The 24,610-nt window shown below is 43.4% G+C and overlaps 1 protein-coding gene across 2 annotated transcripts in view; it reads left to right on the forward strand.

Moving 5' to 3' along the window:
* The window catches only part of TBC1D22B (TBC1 domain family member 22B), a 40,746-nt gene that overhangs the window by 7,875 nt on the left and 8,261 nt on the right, over positions 1 to 24,610 (forward strand). For both annotated transcript variants that reach the window (XM_083745004.1, XM_083745003.1), the window contains exons 3-8: positions 693 to 994; positions 2,647 to 2,826; positions 3,928 to 3,998; positions 4,661 to 4,789; positions 5,361 to 5,426; positions 9,743 to 9,857. In XM_083745004.1, the coding sequence (XP_083601130.1) occupies positions 693 to 994; positions 2,647 to 2,826; positions 3,928 to 3,998; positions 4,661 to 4,789; positions 5,361 to 5,426; positions 9,743 to 9,857 (863 nt within the window). The remainder of the gene's footprint in view (positions 1 to 692; positions 995 to 2,646; positions 2,827 to 3,927; positions 3,999 to 4,660; positions 4,790 to 5,360; positions 5,427 to 9,742; positions 9,858 to 24,610) is intronic.

The raw sequence follows: 24,610 nt of genomic DNA on the forward strand, positions 1-24,610 counted from the left end.
CCTCTCTTCTATGTATATGTTAACCTGATAGTAAAGCAGTATGTTACTGTGGCTACTTTCAAATTGTATGCCTGCACTTTTACTGTTCTCCAGGATTCCATATGTCCTCCCTGAAATTGAATCCAGTCTCCTCCTTCGCTTTGCTTGCCAAGCAATACTTCAGACTGGCAACCTTTCTTCATTGAGGCATTTGGCAGAAGCATTTCTCCTCACTGTCCCATGTGCCAAGACTGCAAAGCTCACTGGTTCAGACATTGAACTTTGCACTTGGTGGAGAGCTTATAGGAAGACTTTGCATTCCTTCTCTTGACCCTGACCAGACAAGAAAGGAACTGTACCATGGGATGGAGAAGTGGCAGTGGGGGCTTGACCTGCAGAGGAAATGGAATCAAGTACAGTGGTACCTCGGGTTAAGTACTTAATTCGTTCCGGAGGTCCGTACTTAACCTGAAACTGTTCTTAACCTGAAGCACCACTTTAGCTAATGGGGCCTCCTGCTGCCGCCGCACGATTTCTGTTCTTATCCTGAAGCAAAGTTCTTAACCTGAAGCACTATTTCTGGGTTAGAGTCCGTAACCTGAAGCGTATGTAACCCGAGGTACCACTGTAGGGCAAATTAGGTTATAGGCAGGGGAAGGTGAGATGCAGAGCTTGACCACATTGCATTAATGCCAGCTTCCTTTATTTTGTAGCTTCATCAAGGAACGGTCAAAGATCAGCGCGCTACCCATGAAGAATAAGAAGGCCAGCAGTTTTCACGAGTTTGCCCGCGACACCAGTGACGCCTGGGACATTGGGGATGATGAAGATGAGGACTTCCCATCTTTCCAGACTTTGAACTCTAAGGTGGCCAAGGCCACAGCAGCCCAGGTGCTGGAGAACCACAGCAGGCTGCGTGTGAAACCCGAGTGGCCCCAGGTGGCTCTGAATGAAGCACCAACCAATTGTAAGGTCATCAAGTCCAATAGTGAGGCCCAGCTGTCCAGAGCGCCTGGTAAGGGCCCCCTGGCCTTTTTACCCTATGTGATCTTGTCAAAGCTGTGTGGGTTCTACAGGTCTGCACAAGGGTCACTTTGGGAGTCAAGTGCAGAACTGAGCATTCTGAGGATCTTGAATTCTAGCCAAGGAATGTGGATGATCTCTCTCTCATGGCTGAAAAAATAGATTTGAATATGCGTGGTGAATTCCTGTTGACACCTTGAAAGCTGGTGAGGGGTTGAGTTAGTGCTTTATGGAGCTCCCTGTTTGCCTCATTTTAGCAGGAGCAGAATAAATTAATACTGATAATATGTGACTTCTCTTGATTTTCATAACTCTCATTAGTGGACACTGTTGTTGCTTGGTTGCTGGGATAGGTGAATCCTTCATCTGATCTAGTAGCATCCTTCTTATTCAGCTAGTAGAAATTTGCTTTCGTTGGCACAGACTATATAGGTTACCTTGGTGTAGTTTTACAACACATATACCTTTGCAGAGTATGCACAGATCTGGTATACTTCCATGGGATAAAAGCCTAGTGTCCTGTCAAATCAGGCCCACTATTGGGCACAGTCCTTGTGTTACTCTTTTTGCAAGTGATTGGGAAAGCTTTCTATGAGTAAGCCTACTTAGTTAACAACGAACCAATCTGAATAGGGTTTACTGGATGGGAGTGGGTGGGACCTAGAGGTTTGCAGTGAGGACTTTGGAACAGGCATGCAAGACATACTCAAAATAGTTTAGATAATAAGGACCAGACCTTTTTGTGATGGTGCTAGTAGAGTAAGCAAAGCATACTCTACTTTTTAGCTCTGAGAATGAGCCTTCCTATCACAGAACCACCACCAGATGGCTCCAGAGTCCATGTCTCACCTCCAGTTATCTGCTGGAAACTAACTGGCCACTTGGCATGGAGGTGTCAATGGAATTTGGGATAGTAAACTGCCTTTGTGTTTTTCTGCTTCCTCCCATATGTGTTGAGTTGTCTGTCCAGCATGTTAGAAGAGGAAGGAAGGAGAGCATGAAAATTGGAGGAAAAGGATTGACCTTGAGGAGATGATGGATGGAGAACAGTGAGAGCCTAGCTGTGTTTATTGGTGGAGGACAGGTCAGATGAATCTTTGCCTCAGTAATTATGCAACAAAAATGGTCTGAGAGTCATTCATGCAAACGACTGAGTGATGCCTATTCTGGATAATGTGGCGTTTTCTATTCACCACTGTTTATTAGCCCAGAAAAAGGGAGCAGGACTCCTGGATCACTACTGTCCTGTGCTGCTAAAGCATTGTTCCAATGGAACTGAAAGTCCAAATATTCCATTAATGGTAGGAAATTCTACCCAGGGATTCCTTCTGTTCCACAGAACGTGCAGTTGAAGCAGAGTAGTTTCCCAGCAGGAGTGCATGAGTTTATATTTCCTGCTCGTTGAGGTTGCATTTGTATCTTTTTAATAATAGCGTGGCAGGAAAAAAATTCAGTTGGTGGAACTTCTGTCCCCATTCAGTGATGGGGGAGAAACTTCACAGGTGTGGAGCCTTTCTTTGTCGTGCATGTTTGTGAAGGTGTGCAGACCTTTTTGGGAATGGTAGTGGATTCTGGAAGCTCCAGACAGTGCTTGCCGCTGCCCAGTATGCTCATGGCCTGATGGACCTCTTTAAACTCTTTTAGAGGATGCCTGTGTGCGCAACCCCCTCCACAAACAGCAATCCCTCCCACTCCGACCCATCATTCCGCTTGTTGCTCGCATCTCTGACCAAAATGCTTCAGGGGCTCCTCCCATGACGGTGCGTGAGAAAACTCGCTTGGAGAAATTCCGGCAGCTTCTGTCTAGCCACAACACAGATCTAGGTGAGTCCAGGCAATAAACTCAGAGGGTCCTGTTAGTTTCAGGGATACCACCAGAGGGAAGAGAAGTGTGCTCCCTGTTTGGTTCCTTTCTCTTGTTTAGAAGTAGTTTTGCGTTGAAACTGTACCCAGTAACTAGGATAAGTGTGACACATGTCTTGTTTTGTTGAGTGGATAATAAGCACTGCCCAAATTGGGAAGTCATCCCAGGCATTGCGGAATAAAAAGGTAAAGGGGCCCCTGACCATTAGGTCCAGTCATGTCTGACTCTGGGGTTGTGGCGCTCATCTTGCTTTATTGGCCGAGGGAGCCGGTGTACAGCTTCCTGGTCATGTGGCCAGCATGACTAAGCCGCTTCCAAAGCAGCGCACGGAAACACCGTTTATCTTCCTGCCGGAGTGTACCTATTTATCTACTTGCACTTCGTGCTTTCGAACTGCTAGGTTGGCAGGAGCAGGGACCGAGCAACGGGAGCTCATCCCGTCACGGGGATTCGAACCACCGGCCTTCTGATTGGCAAGTCCTAGGCTCTGTGGTTTAACCCACAGCGCTACCTGTGAATACAGCTCCCATAATCTTTAGTCAGTATGGCTAGTTGTCAAGGATTATGGGAGTTAGGTATCATGGCATCTGCAGGGCACCATATTGGCTGCCCCTGGTTTAAAGAGTGGAGTGCGACTCTGAATCAATGGAATATATATATATATATATATATATATATATATATATATATATATATATAAAACTTTTCCAGTGCTCCAGGCTGCTTATGCCATGTATTTAGGCCACAATTCTACACCCCTTTATCTGGGAGCAAGCTGTATTGTAATCAATGAGACTTACTTCTGGGTAGACACATGGAATTGCAGTGCAAGTTACATAAATGTTTGATAAAAATACAATTAAAAACCTATAATTACAAAAAAAGAAAAAGAAAAAAGGAATCATAGACACCATCACCATAGAAACCTACATATCTATTAAAAAAGTCTTTCTCGTGGTTCTGGAACCTGCCAAGCTGACAGGAGTTGCTTTTCCTCCCTAGTGTAGAAATGCCAGCCAAGATACTGCGTGTGAATAAACTTAACTGCTCTCCATTTGCAGATGAATTGAGGAAATGCAGCTGGCCTGGGGTCCCCAGAGAGGTCCGGCCTGTGACGTGGCGACTTCTATCAGTGAGTGCTGCTTCCCTAAGTTGGGGCAACTTGCGTACATTTGCAATCTATAGAATACATATAAACGACAGAGCTGGATTCTAGGGAAACATGTCAGCTATACTAGGCCCCGGTTGAGTTCTTCAGGTCTTTTTCAGCCTAGGCACCTGGGATCCTTTAACTGGAGAGGAACGTCTCCCTCCCATAAACATGAGAGAATATTACCTTTTAAAAACATCAAAGCAACGGAGACAATGCCTGTACATTGTGCTGGTTATACCTGGAAAAAACAAACATGCTGCTGGATTCCAGAAAGCCGCTTCTGCAAAAAGTGAGATATGATGATTGGCTTCAGAAACTTTTTCTTTTTGTAGCAGCAAGTGTTAAAACGAAGGTTGTTGGATTCCATGCAAGGTAGCCTTGAATGTCCCTAAGAGTGATGGGGGGATTCTGGCAGGTGCCACTTCTTCCACTACACTTGGATGGAAGGACTTGCCTTTGCTTAACCATTTATGACATTCTTACAGGGCTCCAACTTTTCTTTTACTGAATCCTGCACTCCTGGTTAGAACAGTTCTCCTGCAAACTTCTTTCAAGCATTCATGTGTGTAGGGAAGTTGAGGACTTTGAGCACAGCAGAGGAAAAGGAGACTTGCCTTGACAGGCTTTTCTTTCTCCTACAGGGTTACCTCCCTGCCAGCATGGAGCGGAGGAAGCTGACTTTGCAGCGCAAACGAGAAGAGTATTTTGGTTTCATTGAGCAGTATTACGACTCCAGAAATGAGGAGCACCATCAAGATACATACCGGCAGGTACCCAGCCCCCTACTTCCTGCTGCCTGCCCTTTCTTTTGCTTAGCATCTGGGGTACATTAGGATTCCATGGCACAGGGCTTAGTCATTCCACTAACAGTGGCAACAGTGTACTTTTTACCTGTAACCTCGTCTCTTACCGTGGCAGACCCATCCTACACAAAACAGTGTTTGTGGGTGTTAGTGGTCAGACGTGAGGAGATGTTAACTCTTGACCTGCCAAGAGATCGTAGAGAAGAAATACTTTTAAAATTTACCCAGGTATTTGAAGTGGCCTTTAAAAGGTGTTCTGCTTTCAAGCATTCCAGATACTCTGCTTTGTGTTCTAAATGCAGCCTCTGTTGAAAGGATTTTGGATGATAGGCTCGCATGTTCTTTTTTATTAAAGAAGGAGGAGCAAAACAGTTCTTCGGGATTTCTGAATGAGTCAATATCATCTCTTCCATCTTAAGTCATAGTTCTGCTTTGGCTTGAGCCAGAGAAATATTGCCTCTAGTGCTGCAATTGTGCTGATCAGCTTGGCAACCATTAATGTTCTCTGATACATATATATTTTACAATTGTCTTTCAGATCCATATAGACATTCCACGGACGAACCCCCTCATCCCTCTGTTCCAGCAGCCACTAGTACAGGAGGTAAAAGGGGCCTTTTCTTTTTAGCTTTCCTGCAGTGTGAGTTGCCAGCCTGTGTTGATGGGCAGGAAGTTTCTCCTCCCCCCCCACCCCAAATATCTAGCATTTCCCCCCAGAGTCAGCTGCTTTCTGCTGTATGCATGGGCTTTTCTAAAAAATAAAGTCATAGCTGATTTCAACCTCAGCAGTGAAATTTTTGTACATTTCATTCCAAAAGCAGAGTTGCCACCCATTTCTTAATTTGGTATCTTGTGCAAATTCTGTGCTCGAGTTGAACTCTCAGATCGAATGCAAGTTTATTTTGCAGGAGCAAGCTCAGTTTGCATGCTTTACTCACAGTTCCCTAGGGGTGGCAGGAACTGCCCTTTCCTGCAAGATCCACACCTATCTGGAAACGACAGAACTAGACGTTAGAGGTGATGCGTGGCTGTGCCTGAGATTCAGCCCTGAATCTCATTTTCCCTCTCTTTGGTAATATCTGGTAATAAAAAATATGTGACAAGACTTCACCCCATTATTTTTCCTTATCCCCCTACACATCATTGGATGCTGGTTGCAGGCATGTAGAAACTCATAACATGGTGACAGCATGTCCAATATTTTGTGTTACTAGATGATGCAGGGAACAGAGGCGGGAAAAATGTGGGACTGCTGTTTCCATCTGCAGGTATGCAGTACCCATAATGTGTAATTCTGGGCTCAGTTTCATAAGATTCCACAATTTGAGTTGATGTCTCCTAGGAACAGAGACTGCCAGCCTGTTGCGCCAAGTGTGCTTATGGCAAGAGATCATCTCAGTCCCAAAGGCACACTATCAGTGTGTGTGTGTGTTGCAGAGTTGTGCATGAAGTTTCGCAGCAACAATGTGACTTGCCAGAGGCTAAATAGTTTGTTAGTGGCAGAGCCAGGAATGAGCTACAGCTTCTGTCTGAACCAGACAGAATTGCAGGAATTAATAATGAAAACTGACTTTTGCAGTATAGCTCAAAATCCTTTGACCGACCTAATCCTGTTGAATATTTACTGATGCTTGCAGAGCATGCCAGTTCAGTCAAGTCTGAGTGGACTTAATCCAAGTCCCTTCTGCATAGCGGAGAGGCAGGGTTTGCAAAGGACCGGTAATTGACTGATGTTGGAGTTTATGAAAATTGATGTCTAAGGCCACAGGCCCTGCTATCATGCAAGCTTGATTCACATTTTCTGGTTTTTGGAGCACAGAAGCCCAGTGTGTCCCATTAGGGGGGGAACTCAACAAAGTCCTGTGCTGTTGTCTTGAAATTAATAGGTTCATGACTGTTCTGAGCTACATTGTCATTGCTACTGTAATATGGCTTGTTTGCTGGTGTATGCCTCCTTTCTCCTTCTAGCGGACAATGGCTCATAAATTGGGGGTTAAAGCATTGTTCAGCCTGTGGCTTAAAGCATTGTTCAGCCTGAAACCTAGAATACTTCATTGTTAACGTAGGTGGTAGTGCTGTAAAGCAAACTGTCATGCTCAGAGTATGATTAACGAGAGCTGTCTATTGTAATTGTGCTGAACGCCATTGCAGACCAATCTGCTAAACTGTAAAATGAATATATGCAGGCTCCTTAAAGAATTTCCCCCCCAAGAATTGTATGCCCAAGGTAATGAGGATGGCACCCGTCCTTATAACAGTTTTGCAAGGTTTTTTTTGCAAATAGCGACAAATGCCCTCCGGATCTGTTCTCTTGTGTTTTGTTAGAGGACAAGTCTTTAAATCTGACATTTTGCTTGCCTGCAAATTTTGATCCTAGTGGATGCAAATGGAATGAGGTGCTCCAGCCAGCAGCCCACCAGTGTTCTGAAGGCAGGGCTCCTCATCTTTTGGAAGTGCACATGTAGGAATTGTATGAAACTTCAACCATAGCTTAGGTTCTTGTGGATTTCAGCTTTCTTAAGTGAAGAACAGCATGTTCCTTGCCCATGGTTGTGGACATAACATTTCAAAAACTGCAAGCCAAGGCAACTAAAAACAAGAAGAAAACAAAATCCCCACCCCATTCCAGTGTTCAGAATGCACACCTTGTATGGCTGCTAGTTCCCCATTGCCCGTTCCCCATTGTACCTTCTTACGTTCCATTATCCATAACACTTACTGCTCCTTAGCCATGCCTGATTCCTGCCGTTACAGCCCTTTGCATTCAGGTAGCCAGCTCAGAATAAAACATACAAAAAGAACATCTTCAGGTGTAATTTTTGTAAGTTTGCTGTGATTTGTTCTCACTCAAATGATCTGTTTTCTTTGAAGAACTTGGACTCGTGTTTCTTGACACGTGTGGTAGCAGACGACTAAGGGTTGTATTCATCATAGTGCCAATGAGATAACTCCACCAGTACAACAAATTACTGCTTACCCAACAAAACAATCTCCCCTCTCCTCTCCCTCTGCACTGTCTTGGGGGTTCTCCTGAAGTCCCATTGTGGTGGCTTCTGCTAACAAAGCAAATTAGCTAAATACAGTATGGCCCTAAATATATTGGGAGTGATTTGGTAAGGCTGACTTGCATGCTAGAGGAGGGTGTAGTGTGTTGAACTGGGAACACTGGGCTATTACCAGGGCAGACTTTTTATTCACTGGGCATTATTTCTCTGACAGCAGCTCTCCAGGGTTTCAGGCAGAGGTATTTCCCACTACTTGCTTACCTGATCCTTTTTTAAACTGGAGGTGCCAGTGACTGACTCAGTGGCAGATCACAGTGGCATGTAGTCATTTCTCTAGTTTAACCATCTCTCAAGATATTTTCTGCAACAGAGTGGTTTGAATTATAGAAAAATGTGGCATGTTATGTTTAGCAAAATCAGAGGGAGGAAGCCTAGGTAGTGGGTGGATTCAGCTCTTGAATCTCGTAAGTGGAAACCGAAATGAGGGCTCCCACTAGCGCAACAGGGCTTCCCCCCCCCCTCCTCCTGTGTCCCCAGCAGCCCCTGAGATTGGCTCTGTGGGTGTCAGGAGAACCCCAGAGCAACATGCAGGGGGAAAGAGGAGGGGACCATTCCATCTGGCAAGCTGTTGCACTGATGGAACACTTGCTGTGATGCTGTGTTGATTTCCTCCCAGTTCCACCTACTAGAAGCACCCTTTAACTAGTTTTGGCAAAGCATATTTAGCAAGCTAATCCATCCAAAAGCTCTAAGGTCTGGCAGCTAAAAGCTGCTCCAGTTGCTGGGCTACGAATAAAACTGCACTTTGAAATCCTGTTTATCCATGGCATTTTTCCTTATGCAAACGGGGATGAACCTGTTGCAAGCGCTTCCAGCTGGAGCAGGAGATCTCAAATAGCCCGTAATTTGGGTAACATCTCACTTGTTCCCTTCAAGCAAGACCACAGATATGAAGGAGATCTTGAAGAAAATCAAATAAATGAAAGCTGGCAAAAAAAACTGTGTGGCATTGTGTCAGGGCAACACTGGAGAAATTTTTATTCTACTTATGCTTGTCACCCTGGGATCCTATGGGATAAAGGGTAGCTTATGAATATAAATAAATAGAAGCTCCCTTTTTACTCTGTGCTTGGATGAACTGCTGTCTGTATGTTTCTCTTTTTTGTTTAAGAGATGGAAACTTACAATGCTTTCTTTATGCAGAACTGAAAGTTTAAATCTTTGGGAGGGGCACAGGGCTTCCCTTTCCTCCCTGTGGCCACAGTTATTTTGGGGAGAAAGGGAAGAAAAAAAACTTCTGGCCTACCATCTGCCACTATGTGAACATGGTGAAAGCAAAGTTAGATAATCTCCAGACTGCATCTCGTTCCCCTCTGTTTTGATGGCAAAGCAATAAACGGAAACATCTTTCTGCAGTTGTTTTCAGGGCAGAGAGCTCTCATGTAAAGGATGGCAATTCTGATTTCCCACTGGCTACATGCAGCATCTTATGCTGGTTCATGTATATCCTGGCTGGCAAACCCCCAACATGAAGGTGTTACCTAGCTACCCAAGCAATCTTTCTGCCCCGCCCCCCAAGATCCCAGCAGTTTGAGTGGCAGTGGCAAAAAAGAAGCAACAACCCTGTGTCCTCTGTGTGTGCACGCATGTGGGAGTTTAAGGTGGTCATATCCAACACTGGTATGTGGTTTTTGGAGAGTTCACCCAAGATTACATGTGGTTCTTGGGCCCCCAAAGTGTAGCCACTCTGGTTGTAGTCTATACTTCATACTGGATCTCTCTGCACCTTAGGCTGTGTGCATTTCTAACTCTTTATCACACACTCTTCCCCCCTTGTGCTTGTCAGCCTTTCCACTTCTGTCTTTCCCCTGGGCATGGCTAACTCGAGCACCTGGCTTTCCTTCTCCCTCTCTAGATCTTTGAACGAATCCTGTTTATCTGGGCCATCCGACACCCAGCCAGCGGCTACGTGCAGGGGATTAATGACCTGGTCACTCCATTTTTTGTCGTGTTCCTCTCTGAATATGTTGGTAAGCGATGCTGGATGGCTGCAATGTGCTCTTAGTGCTTGCTGATGAATACTCAAATTGTCATCATTGGGTAAGCTCTGTCATGCCAGAACTGCTTTGCTGTTGGCTGCTGTAGAAGCTAGTAGTGCATATTAATCTGTTCTCACTTCTGCCCTGGATTGGCTTTTGTCAGTTGTATACTGTGCTTAACAGTGAAAACAGGTATGGTTTTGAATGCATGTCTAACTGGGATTTCTAGAAGGGCAAAACAAGCCATTAGTGTCCAAAATGCCACTAAGAGTAATGGCTAAGCTGTGTCAAAAATATTTAAATACTTTGCCAAGGATGCCAGCATCTTTCAATCAGGATGCATTATGCATTGAAACGCCTGCATTTCTGTGGTCCAAGGCAAGCCGTTCTCATTCTCCTGTAATTTTTAGAAAGCTGACAAAATGACATAATGGCCAAGATTATTTTTCATACTTATGCACCTCTCATACTTTCATCCCAGGCATTTTTATATTGTGACACCTGTAGATGTTAACTCATTTTGTCTTGTACAACCACCTCATATGGTTAACCAGTTACCATGATCTGTCTTAGGAGCAGAATGTGTTGTCTGCCCCCTCCCCCCAAAAACCCAATTAAAGCCATGTTTTTCAAATGTTTTGAAGGGGGGCCTTCCTGTACACTTAACCTTCAGGAACCATTTGTGTACTACTAACGCCACCTTTGAACCTTGCCTTCACATTCTGTTGCAGAAGCAACAAAACAACATCATAATGTTCGTAGTTAACATCCATTTTCAATGCTAAAATCATTTTTTATGTTAAATCTAGAGGTGTAGGTATTTGAATAGAATTTCAACCACCAACAGGATCCTAATACATAAAAGTGTGTTCATTAATAAATATTTGGGCTTTGTTGGTGACAGAGTTATTTTGTGGGAACCCTTATTGCGTTAAGAATTGTATCCTAAAATTTAAGCATGACATGAAGGAAAGAAGTGAATGAGCCTGTCTAGTAACATGTCTTGCCCCACACATGCCCATTCGACTGCTTTGATCAGTGAAACTTGGACTTTTACAAGTGCCACAGAATGTTCGTTCAGCATTTATGAGGACTCTTAATTTTTAGCATGGCAGCAGCTGTGCTTTGGGACTTTCTGCCTATTGACATTAGGCAGGCATCCTTGCTATATTGTCTTTGATGCCTACTGAAAACGTCTTTATTTCAGCAACTCTACCCAATCATATAATTGAATTACCTATATTTGTTTTGAAAGATTTACTGGTTTTACCTCTCTGTAGCAGTGATAATTAGTTTATATCTACTTGCTTTTTAAGGTTTGTGAGTTTTAGCTGGGTTTTATCTAAAATTCTGTTATGTACACCATTTAAAGAACTCTTTGATTATGTGGTGTGTGAAGCTTTCCAAATACAGTTTAGAAATAAGTTAAAGAGGTTGCATAGCAGTAATAATTTTTGGAAGGGGGAAAGCCTCTGAAAATGAAGGAGAACCTCCATGTTGTGTGACCCACCTACAACCCATCAGAACCTACCTACCTGTGGCTTGGGCTCCTCAGTTTGAGAATTTCTGCTTTAAAGGCTTGAGGGTAGGAACGCTAGATTGGGTTTTGCATCTGAAGCAAGGAGCTGGCTAAGAAATATTGGGACAACAAAGCCATGCTAGACTGGTACTCTTACCCCTTTTGGGCTCGACTGCATGCCATTCCCTGTACTTTTGCTTGTGGGGCTCCTCCTTGACCTGCTAGTCTTGATAGCTGTCATGAACCACCTTCTGCTGCACACAAAAGACTAGCCTTTTATAACCTGGAAACCCAATTTCTGTAGCTTCACAGTGAGAGCAATAAATTATGTATTTTGCAAATATTGTGCAAACATCTGAGCACAAATGAGGCCATTGAATATTGGTAGAGATGAGGATTTGAGGCCATGTTAGATACTCCACCCTAGTTGTAATCAGAGGAGAATATGAAATGGAAATGGAACTTCACAAATTGCTGTTTGGTAAGTAAAGGCAGGGGAGTTGGTAACTTTGGCAAAAACCAAGTTCCATAGTTATTGGTGCAGTTGGCCATACAGTAAATAGGCACCTTTGTTGATTGCTAATGCTATAAATGTGGATACTAAAAACATCTTCAGGTTTTCATTATGTTCTTTCCTCCCTGTTTTTTATATTGTCATGCTGACTTCACTCATTCCAAATTCAGGGATGAGGAACTCATAACTATCCAGATATTGTTTGACTCCCATCAGCTCCAGCAAACATGACCAATTGTTAGGATTGATGGGAGTTGTAGCTCAGCAACATCTGGAGAGCCATATAATCCCTGATAGGATTGATGGGAGTTGTAGCTCAGCAACATCTGGAGAGCCATAGGTTCCTCATCCCTGAGAAGCATGGGAGACAAAATAGAACAGTATGGAACCCCATAGCATTAATGCTGTAGGTCCAAGCAGTACCCCCTCAGCACCACCTTCTGGAATCAGCATTCCATATATAAATGGAACCAGTGGAATACTGCACTGACAGGACCCAACTTGGAGAGCCTGTCTAGAAGGATATCCAGCTGCCAAGAGGCCCAGAAGAAATAACAGTCACATTCTCCTTGTCTCTCTCCCAATTTGGTCATCATTAAGCAACCCAAGCCTTTCTGTGCTTGATCCGGGCCTGAAACCAGATTGATTCTGTTGATCCATTTTATTCTCATCTAGCATAGCATCAGAATTCAAACTGGTGCTCCTAAGTTCCAAATACCAGCCGCTTCCCTGGCAGCTCACAATAGCAACTTTTTCATTTCTTTTTTTCTTTTGGCTACTCTTTCCTGTAACAGGCTTCCTTAAATAGCTGCTTCTTATCTGTGGTTTGAGCTGTTTCTGAACACATCCATCCCCTAATGGCACAGCCTGTAGCATAGATGGCTGAGTCAGCAAGCCAGCAGGATCTCCCCGGGGAAGCATTTTGTGTGGGAAATGACTGCTTGTTTGGAGGCAGGAGTTCTTAAGCCCTTATCTCCAAATAAACTCTTGCTTATGCATTTGTGCTGACACCTGTGCCTCTTAATATTGGAATTACTGGTCTCTCGTAGCATCTGTCCTCAGCAATGCATTAACCTTGGTCTGCCAGGTCACTGCCACTCATTAACCCCCCACTGCTGGGGGTAAGTGTTGTGTTCCCAGCTGATGTCCTCAGCCAATTTTTGCGATGGATTGAGAAGTGTCTCACGGAAAGGTCTGCTTCTCAATACATGTGTATGGCCAACTGTTGCTTTTTGGCGGGGGGACAGTCATTCAAGAGCCACACAAGGAGTTTGAAGCACACACAGCTGGGCAACACAGTTCAGTTGACAGAAGATGGCATTTTGGAAAGCACCCAAAGATATTAGTTTTGTGGAGCTTTTAACAGTGAGATATTCTGCACTGAGAACTGGGCACATCTGGGTGCCCTCTTCCAAAAAGGACCAGTGAAGATCCGGAACAAGGCAATGGAGCCATTGTCCTTAGACACGACACACGGAAAGGATTCTAGGAAGTTCTGCCCTACAATGTAGACAAGTGGCCATGGCTGCTTTCACCTTTCTGAAATTGCCTTTCCATGATTCCTGGTGAGTCGCCTGACCACTGACCTGCAGCAAACTCTGTCCCCTGCACATTTCCTCTTTCTCTTGTATCCTGCCTCTTCCAAAGGTGAACACCATTTGCTTGCTGCACAAGCCCAGCTGTCTTTGTGAGATGGCAGAGCACTTCTGGGCCTCTGCCAGGGACAGATCTATATATGGAGTGTCTGATGCTCCCATCAGATCAATGGTTTTAGCCGAAGATTGCTGAGCACTGCTTGTTTTAGCTAGTGCTGTCTGACAGGATGGCTTATGGGAGTTGTCAGGGCTGCAGCTGCAGAGGATATTTAGCATCCTACAGTTTGAGCTAGTGCAGGCTGCCAAAGGTCCTAAACCAGCAGGATAGTGGTCATTTGGAAGAGATTTTAGGGTTGCCTTAAAGAGGCATATACAAGTGATCTCCAGCACAGACAGCATTTTGCCCAGCAAAAGCAAGGTAGGCCTGCTGGGATATGTGTGTGTTGGTGGGAATCAAGGACTTGAGTTAATGGGCATTAAAATGGCAAATGGTAATTCACTATAAGCAAGTGTAAAGTAATGCACATGGGGGGGATCCTACCCTTATTTTGCATATATGCTAATGGAGTCTGAAGTGGCAGTGATTAACCAAGAACAAGACCTTGGGTTTTCAGTAGATAGCTCAGTTAAGATGTCAACCCATTGTGAAACCCATTATGAAAAAGGCAAATTCCATATTAGGGATTGTTTAAAAAGGGATTTGAAACAAAAGCGGCAATGTCACTATGCAAACCTATGTTGAGGCCACACTTTAAATGCTGTGTGCAGTTCTGATTTCCTTATCTCAAAGAGGATCATGCAGTGAAGGAAAGGGGGCACAGAAGGACAACCAAAATGAGCAAGGGGTTGGAGCAATTCCCTTTTGACGAAAGGTTACAGCATTTGGGGCTTCTTAATTTAGAGAAAAGGTAACTAAGAGTCAACATGATAGAGGTGTGGAGATTAGGCATGGTGTGGAGAAAATGGATAGGGAGATGTTTTTCTCCCTCTCTCTTAATACTGGATGCCAGGGTCATTCAGTAAAGCCAAATCTTGGAGGATTCAGGACCAAAATATAGGAAGTGCATAGTTAAACTATGACATTCGTTCCCACAAGATGCAGTGACAGCCACCAACTTTTATGGCTTTGCAAGATGATCAGACAGAATTGTGGAGCATAAGACCACCAATGGATACAAGCCATAACTGTTTTACCTCTATTGTTGGAGGCAGAATGCATGTGAATAACAAGTGTGGAAAGTGCTATTGCACTCGGCTCCTGCTTGTGGGCTTCCCATAGGCATTTTGCTGACCATTGTGAGAACAGGATGCTGAACTATAAATGACTCTTGGGCCTCATCCAGCAGGGCTTTTTGTATGTCTTAAAATGTGCCTAAATGTAACACTCACTTAATTCAGCTGTCTGATCCTTGGGGAAGAGTACAAAATGTCCAGGTTTTCTTCCTCCAAAACAACAATTCAAAGAATCAGGACTCTCTTAATGCCCTTTTAATTTACAATAATTAAATGCCAGTGCAGTTGAGAATTAATGGCTTTTTGTGTTGGGTCCATGTTCCCCTGACTCCAGATCCTATAAATTCTCCAATGTCTCTATAAAAAAAAGGAATATTTGTGACCGCGCAAGATGCGAGAATGTAAAAGAGAAGAAAAAATAAAATAAAAATTTTTCCCTAGTCAAAGTACTATAAAGAAGAGAATGTTGCATTGATTCGATCTTTTGTTTTTGGGTGGGGTGGGGGGAAGCTGAGGGACACTGTAGTGTATGGAAATTACTTCCTATTATGCATTTCTACCCTCATTGTTACCTCCAGTTTGCTCTAACCACCTAATTGTGTCTATAATTAGAATCTGAGCACTCTTGAATTACATTTGAAAAGTCAAATTCTACTGTTCTTTTCCTCTTTCCGGTGCCTTGGTTGGCACAACTATCTGCTGCTGGTGTACAGGACAGGTATTAATACTAGAATGACAGCTTGCCTGCCTGTATCGCTGTCTCGGTTCCTGCCCATCTGGCAGCATCCTGAGCCATCACTTTTGTTCAGCACTTTTGTGCTGAACTGAAATTAAACAAAGCCAGCTGAGTTGATGGCTTCAAATGCAAAGATCATTTTAAAAACAACATACATATCTGTGGCGATGTCATAGTCTAAATGAGCAGTGGATGCGTTTCCAGTAAGGCAGGAAGAAATACAGTACAACCTTTCTTTGGCAATGCCCTGTATGTTTTAGAAAGCTGGGCTCTGGTTCTAGTGTCAGTTAACTCCACTTGCTAGTTCCCAGTATGATCTTTGGGCTTGTTGGTTGAATCTGAGTCCAAAGAGCTTTCCTCTCCCTGGCAGCCACGTACATTGTGAGCCAGAGATGCGGATACTAATTTACTCCTAACCTGGCTGCAGCGTGCCCTGTGATGTGGTGTCAATCATAGCCCCATTAGACACTTCTTCATGCCAGCCTCGAGTGACTGCTGCAAAGCTGTTGGCTGCCTTTCAGCTCCTGTCGGAGCCATATGTTGGATATCCAGGTTCTTTATGTGGGACCTGTCGAAGGTTCTTACAGAACAGATGTTCGTGTTGAGCAATATGCTTGAGAGAATTTTCCAAAGCTGCTCATTTGCCAGGACTCTTGGCTCAGGTTTTTCAATGCTGATTGTGCTCTTTGCACTGATGGCCTCTGTTGGGGAGTGGGGAGCTCAGATGGAAGTGAACTGCAGCATTTGTCTGTCTTCCATAAACATCACTGTCCCTACTTTCAGATTTCACACCAAACCATGGTGGTATATCATGAATAAGGCATCTAAGTGCTGGGTTGATATTGGAAGGTAAAGACATTCCCTGCCGGCAGACTTGCAATCTAAAAGACACAATACAAAAAAGGTAGAAGCAAGCAAATTGAGGCAACCTGTTCTGAAAGTAACAAACATTAGCCAGTAGCATCCGTTCTGGACAAGTAGATCTCCCTGCCTTTATACTCACATGCACAAACAAGTAGCCCTTGAACCCCTAGCAGATGATAAAGGTCCAAGTTGGCTTCGGCTCTCAAACCAGGGTTTGCAAATGGCTACCAAATTAAGATATCAAGTCATGTTTTGAAGCTGGTTTGCAAATGCTGGTTTGCATGAACTGTGGTTTTCCATTCTATTTGAATTCACAAAGCATTGACAAACCACATTTATGACCCATGCTCTGTCTCGAGAGGCTACTGCATCATGGAGAGAGAGGTGTGAACTGAACAAAAGATGCATTCTGAGCAGAGAAAATGAAACCAGACAAGGAGCTCTCCAAGTAATGGTTTGCCTATTGTAAGTTTAGAAGCTCAACCCATGAAGTGGGTTTTTAACCACCGTAGGTGTAGTACAGCCATGTACCTCCTTGTTTTGCTGACTACCTCTTTGTACTGATAACTGGCCCATTTATGTTTTTTTGATAGATGATTCCATTGATTAAGATGAAGAAGATGATACTGGCCATGTTTGAATAAGATAGGCACAACATTTTTGCTTACATATGCAGCCCCACCTCTCCTCCCCTTGACGCTTGTAGGAATCAAACCAGGAAGTAATTTGAATCAAGAAGCCCTGGTTACTGGATTTGGAACAAACCAGGATATTAAATCTCCAAGGCACAGTTTGACTACAACTCCCTTCATCCCTGACCATTGGCCATGGTGGGTAGAGGTCTGTGTTCAACAACATCTGGAGGGCCACCTCTGATCTAATGGTTCATTTTCACACTACACATTCCAGTTTCTTTTGTCCTGTTCAACACATTCTTAGATTTAGCTTCTGGGCAGGCATCTTCTAAACTGATACAGAGGATATTTCTTTACCTACTACCATGAGGAATTTTGAATTTAACAGGTGATCCATTAAATCGGGGTGGCCCTCTAGATGTTGTTGGCAGTTGAAGTCAAACCCCTTTCTTTGAGACGTAATACTTTGTGTTTGATACAGCTCTGACAAACTTGAAAAGTCTGGAAGAAAGGGATTCCACATTCCCTGGGAATTTTAATTCATTGCAGAGCTCTCCTTAACAGTTAAGAAGGTTATATGCATACATGCATATCTTTATCTGTCTATGTAAATCTGCTTTATAATTTACTCATTTTCTCCTGTTCACTAGAGCAACATTTGAGAACAATTGTTACCCCTCTTCCTCTGAGATTCTTAAATACTGAACACCCAAGCCACTTTCCTTAACCTTCTTTTGTGTTCTCAGGCTTTCTGCTTAAGTAGTCTGAAAAGACTGTAAAAGGAAAATGGCTTCATTTCTTTTCAGTGTTCTTTCTAGCACTTTCTCATAGCTGAAACATTTTCAAGTTCTCAGCGCCTTTGTTAAACTGTGATCCATTATGGTGAACACAGCACTCCAAATGAAGCCTTAACAGTGACAAATGGAGTGAAGCCGAGTTCTTGAGGTGTAGAAACCATGTTCCTGTTAATGCAGGCTAGCATAGCGTTGGCCTTTTGAGCCAATGCACCATATTGTTGGCTTGTGTCTCTGTGCAAGTTTTTATTTCCAGGAAAGTATAAAATGCAAAGTAGTAGCAAAGAAATCCGTATGTCTTAACCATTTGCAGCTGGAATGAAAATAAATAAAAGTGCTTCTTCTGCTCCTGTTTAAGATGTTATTCCGAGTTCTGAAACCAAAGTTTCTAAAATACTGAACATTTTTTATTTATAGTCACGTCTATAGCTGTATTCTTTGTGTACAAATTCTTAAAAAGGCAGTTCTCTATTTAGAATTAATAAACTGTTGTGTAAACCATAGTGCAGAATATTATAAACCTTGAACATTATTGGGTTTTAAAAATAGTGATTTAGAATGCTCTTAGTGCTCCCTACAACTGCAGCTCAGTAATATTATCCCCATATTTCATATTGGGGATGGTAGTGGTTAAAACTAAGCATGGAATTGAAAGTAGCACTAAGGAGATCACTCCATGCTAGCATTTCTGCTTGTCTGATGGAACTGTCACCACCTCCTCCCTCCACAACCTGTTCTACCAGTTCCGCAAACACTCCAGAGCTGATTTGGTGGGCAGGGGAATCCCTGCTGCGCTAGTGGGACTCGTTGTGCTGGCTCCTGCTAGCACAACGATTTAATTGAATCTGGTCCAAAGAGACTGGTTTACCTGAGATCACCTGGAAGGTTTGTGGCCAGGCTATGATTTGAACCAGGGCATCCTAGTTCATGCTTTGGCACTATTTTACACCGGCATGCAACTTTTGTTCACTTGAAGAAGGCTTCATATGATCCAAGCTTCCACCAGAGCTGGACCCTAAAACTCATGAAGAAACAAGCGAATGCGCAGAAACCCTTTTACTTACCAAATGCAGAGCCAATAAATCCGTTAATTAACCACTGCCTCCACTTTTTGAATTAAGGGAAAGAGATTCTGGATAGGGGTGGACTCTTGAGATTAAGGGCTGCTCCACTTGTGTGTGCGTCTCTATGTATGTAATGTGTGTATAAAGGGTTAAGGAATGTGGCACACATCCCCTGCACACTTGGAGATGCAGTAGATACGCACTAGGGAACTGGGAGCATCCGTGGCTCCCTGTCAAGTGTTCATGGAGCGTTTGGAGATGCGCAGCATCACTTCCCACCTCCTATGTGTTACTTGTTTCCATGACAAATTCTGCTATACTTCAGCAGCCACATAGGGCATGTGAAGCCTATCTAAGCTTTACAGTCCTACTGCCACGGGGCTTGTTAATTCAGGATTGTTACCTTCACTCAGGTTATTGATAAACTGCACCCCAGCTTTGGGGGTCCCAGAGTAATGTAGCAAGTGTAGGTCCACGGAGCACAGGGGACTTGGAGACATACTGTGTGATTTATTTGCACCCCTGGGGGTCTTTCTCCCCATAGATTGTCAGGACATTCTTCCACACATCACATCAGAGGACTAGATGAGAGATGGGACCCCAGAGCGCTGGGTGCATATTGCAAAAAGTGCCATGTGGTCCCTGTCACATGGGTTAATGGAATAAGCTATGAGCGTGCGTCATCTGTTCACCAATGTCATTCCTTGGCCAATGATGCTGCAGTGAGAAAACAGACCTTGATTATTTTCTGGCCCAGTTCTTACAGACAATAAATGTGGAAGTAAAGCTGCAGTGGACTGAACTACTTCAGGCTACCGTTGGGCTCACATGATGAAATGCTTGCTCCTTCATTATTATTTTTTAAAAAGTTAATATTTATCAATCATACATAGCATATTGGAGGTAATATTCCTGGGCATGCTAGCTTTCTCTGTGTAAGGTTTTGCCATTTTATTTTGCATGGAGGGAGCATTCCATCATTTGGTTTCCTTTTCTGCAGTCTGAAATGGTACTGTCCAGACATAGTTTTCCTCTTTGCCTATAGTTTGCCAGAGCCCACGACTTAACTTTAACCTTGGATTTGCCTGTATAAACAGTTGTGATTGAGTGTATTATTTATTAATTAAATTTATGCACTGCCCTTCATCCAAGGATTACATAACATAGTAACAAACAAAACAATAATGCACCCCAAACACACACAGTTTAAAAGGCCATAGAAAGGCTTCAGAGAAGAGGAATGTTTTTGCCTGGCTCCTAAAGATATATGAAGAAGGTGCCAGGCGAGCCTTCCTAGGGAGAATATGCCACAAACCGGCAGCCACTGCAGAAAAGGCCCAGACCTTTGGTCGTCATCAGATGATTGCTGGATCTGGGTCGGTTCATATGGGAAGAGGTGGTCCTTGGAGTATTGCGGCCCTGACCCTTTTAAATGATGCTGAATGCCTAAAGGATGGTGGTACAACTTTTTCCTCTTCTGAAGCCCCATTTAGAATTTATACTCAATTCAAAAGAGCAGTGCATGAAAGTGAGGTTGCACTGAATAGCCTTGGCTCCTATGTTGCATACCAGCTAGTTCCTACCTTTTGGCATCCATGTATGCAGCACAAATGTCTGAAGAAGGGAGCCTTCTGTGCAAAGAGGATGCCTGTGCAAAGAGGATGCCGGGGGTGTGTTGATGCCATGTCATTGTTGGTGTGTATTATGTCAGGCAGTGGGGCTCCTGACATTAGTCCCACAAGTGAGTGTAACTGCTGAGCAGTGCTTGGAAAGTTTGTTTTAAAAATAAATTGGTTCCACTTTACCTCTTCTAAAAAGGAATTAGTTCCCATTCCAGTTCCCCTCCTCCAGAAAGGAACTAGCTTCATTCCCACCCATTTCATAGTCCTTTGCATTTCTTTTCAGCCTATGGAATTTTACAAACTGTTCTGCTAAAGTCTAAAATATACTTCAGACAAGTAAGAAAAACACTCTGTAATGCGATCAATTGTTTTATTTATTTCCCCCCAACAATTAGAATTTTTAAGCTTAAACAGTAGCATCACTTTTCAGAGAGGTATACAAATGGTAATAGCAGCGAGAAGACAATGAAACTCTTACATATCTAGATTTACAGTACATAAAATTATTTACTCTCTAGGCTCAGTGCTTTTTTTCTGGGGGGACGCATACCCCTAAACATTTTGTGAATATTTGTACTTTTGTCCATTTACTGTATTTATTTTCCCCGATTTGAACTATAAAATGGTATTTTCTTGAGTCAAAAAGAGAGTACCCCTAAACATTTTTTAAAGAAAAAAGCACTGTCTAATTACAAAATTTATCAAATAAATACCTAATATACCACCTTATCAGTCATTTTTAAGCCACTCTACAGGGAGGCTTACCAGCAGTAGGCCACAAGGCAACTGAGAATCTACTCCAACCTTAAAGGACTAGAAACAGCAGTCACATCTGCACCATACATTGAAAGCCACTTATATCACTTTAACAGTCATGGTTTCCCCTCAAAGAATCCTGGGAAATGTAGTTCATTAAGGGTGCTAGGAATTGTATTCAGTACTCTTAACAAACATCATTTCCCAGGATTCTTTGGGAGGAAGCTATGACTCTTAAAGTGGTATTAGAATGCTTCCTGTGTGCTGCTGGCATAGAATGATAATTTGCTTCTTAGCCACTGCACTAACTACTAACCTGAGTCTGGCTTCATTCTGCAGGAACATCTGACCAGCAACAGCCAAAGGTTTTGGTCCCAGACTCAACAAGGTGTCCTTAAACCACTGTGGGGTCCTGCCCATTGAAATAATTGAACCAAATTTTAAGATGCCCGAAGTTCTACTTGATAACTAAGTGTGCAAACTTGAAAACTGCAAACACAGAGATCTGTGTAAATTAAAAGCTTTTGCATGATTTCCATAAGACATTTCAGTCATCACATCAATTTTCTCTCTCTCATTCACCATGACAGCTCTCTTTATTTCACAAATAAACAGAGAGGAAACAGTATGAGCTAAGTACAGTAGAGTATAGAGTGTAAACCAAGAATGAGAAACAAAGAAGTTTGTGATTTGCTTGAGATCAACACATAATCACCCAGTGGGGAAGTTCAGCTTTCAATAACATCCTGCCCAGAATCCTTCTCTGTTAGGTTTTACTACCATCTCCAGCCTTTTCTCAAAAGAATAGGACAGTTTTCCTAAATACTGTTGGTCATTTCCTGTGTTACATATGTAAGAGTCTCCAGTCTCTTAGCTGATTAAAATAAACCTTGTAGTGTGAAGTTGCCAAAGTTTGTTCCGCCCTAGAATTTTGATTTAAATGGGAGCTTTTTTTAATTATTCAGAGGGCGTCAATATTAATTGGAGTAGATTTTTAATCCATGGAACTGTAAGCAAAGGGTGCACTTTTTAATTTTGTGAGACCACTTTGATTTAGGTATGTTATTGTATTAGGTGATGGAAAAGAAAATATTAAAAATGTCCTTCCCTCCTTAACAGTGAGTGGTAGGCTTTTTGAATGAAATCATAGTGTATGTTATCTCTCAAGTGCTTCGGCTTTCAAAATGGCACCTATAGTGCTGTATTGATAATATTAAAAGGCAGTCAACTGATCAAGTGCATTGCTGAATGGCAGGCAGCCGCAAGTTAAACCATCCCACCTACCTCACAGCAGACATGCATCTAGCCACACTCCTTTCTTGAGCTAGCGCTGCTCCCTTTGACTCTGCAAAAAGGGCTCTCCTCTCCTGCTGGGGTCCAAAATTAACTGGAGCTGAAAAGACTTGGAAGAGCCTGTTTCAATGAGATTCCTTTAATGTCGCTAGGCTGGTTGCGGTGAATGGTGCTTTCCTTTCAGGTTTGATGGGGGAAGCGGAGGGGTCTCTTTATGTGAAGACAGTCCATCATCACTGCCGACACTAATTGCTTAGAGCTAGATTTAACTTTCAGACCTTTGATGGGTAAGAAACTGTTTAAGAGCTGTTACGCTTTTGAGAGTCTGCAGAGTCTTTTCGTGAAGCTGCAATTAGTGTTGATGACAATGTGCGTTTCAAAGACTCAGGGTGGGCTGCCTGGAAGAATCTCCCATCTCTCCTTCCCTGACTGCCATTGCCAGTTAGTCGCCTGCTGCCATCTCCATTACCCTAATGTGACTCATACACTGTTTGCTGCTGGGCTGCCACAGCATTGGTGCCTTCCTGCTGTTCAGTGATAGCTCCTACCCCCACCCCCACCCTGAAGCTGGAATGGTGGTGTCTGGGAGAGGTATTGGTCTGAGGGTAAAGACAAAAGCTTGTGGCCCTCCATCTACAGCAATTAATACTTTAAGCTCCAAATAGCTTTAAGCTCCAAATACTGCCATTGAGCATCTCTGTGCAGAAGACCCCAAGTTTAATCCCAGACAGCTTCAGATAGGGCTAGTTAGCGGTCCCTGTCTGAAATCTTGGAGAGCTGCTGCCAGTCAGTGCGGACATTACTGAACTTGATTGACCAATAGTCTGCCTCTATATAAGGCAGCTTCTGACACTCCTATGTTGCTTCTTGAATCAATAATACCGTTGCTCCTTCACGCCAGACTTATTCCAGTTTTACTCATTGTTCCAGGGCCAGTCCTACCGTTAGGCAAGGCAGCCTCCTCAGGTGCTTTCCTCAGCTATTCGCCCTGAACCCCCTCCCCAGCCATATTCTTCTGTAGCCGCACACCCTGTCCTGACCTTCAAGTGCAGTGAAATATGCTATCCAAATTGCCAGTGTTGGAAGGAAAATTTAGCTGCCCACCCAGTCGATTTCTGTATATGGAATGGGAAGCTGGCACCATCTTGCCTTTCACAACAGGTAACAAAATACCTTGGCCCAGCCCTGTAAATTAGATTGTAGGACCTCACCACAGTGGCCTCACTGACAGCTGCAGGAAAGAGTGTTTAGCCCTTTCCTTCATGATTATTTTCCTGTTTACCCTACAGCAGGGGGAGACAGAAGTAGTGTGTATCTATTTTTTCCTAAGAAAGGCAAAAGGTGGCTGGGGCCGGAGCTGATTTAGATAAGCAAAACAGCACAGGAGGGCAAAATTGGAAGTTCCCTTCTTCCTACACCACTGCATAGATCAAATTTGAAGATTCCTATGTGGTCGTGTGTAAGTAAAAATAAAATGGAAGGTCCTATCATGGCTCTCCCATCTAACCGCTTGGAAAGTGTGAAAATTATGGATGTCTAGAAACCTTGCATTTTAGCTACTGAAACATGCTTTCTAAAAAACATTTTATGCTAATGGACTTTCCAGATTAAAATGCCTTCCTCTTAGGTTAGAGGGTAATGAAGACTATGGAGGAGGGCAGCTTATTTAAATGAATAAAGGTAAAGGACCCCTGACAGTTAAGTCCAGTCGCGAACGACTCTGGGGTTGCAGCGCTCATCTCGCTCTATAGGCCGTGGGAGCCGATATTTGTCCGCAGACAGTTTTTATAGGTCATGTGGCCAGCATGACAGCCTCTTCTGGCGAAACCAGAGCAGCGCACGGAAACATGGTTTACCTTCCCGGCGGAGCATGCTTATTTATCTACTTGCACTTTGATGTGCTTTCAAACTGTTGGCAGGAGCTGGGACCGAAGTCGCGGTGATTTGAACTGCTCAGTGGTTTACACCACAGCACCACCCGCGTCCCATTTAAAGGAATAGCTCAATGCATTTCCTCCTGCAAGGATTTTATTTTTTGAAATGGAGGCTAATCCATTCCAAAACTAACTCCCATGGGGCTGCGAACTCTAATGGAAGGAACCAGAGCCCAAAGCTGACT

Source organism: Podarcis gaigeae, assembly GCF_964106915.1.
Source record: "Podarcis gaigeae genome assembly, chromosome: 6".
NCBI classification, from domain to species: Eukaryota; Metazoa; Chordata; class Lepidosauria; order Squamata; family Lacertidae; genus Podarcis; species Podarcis gaigeae.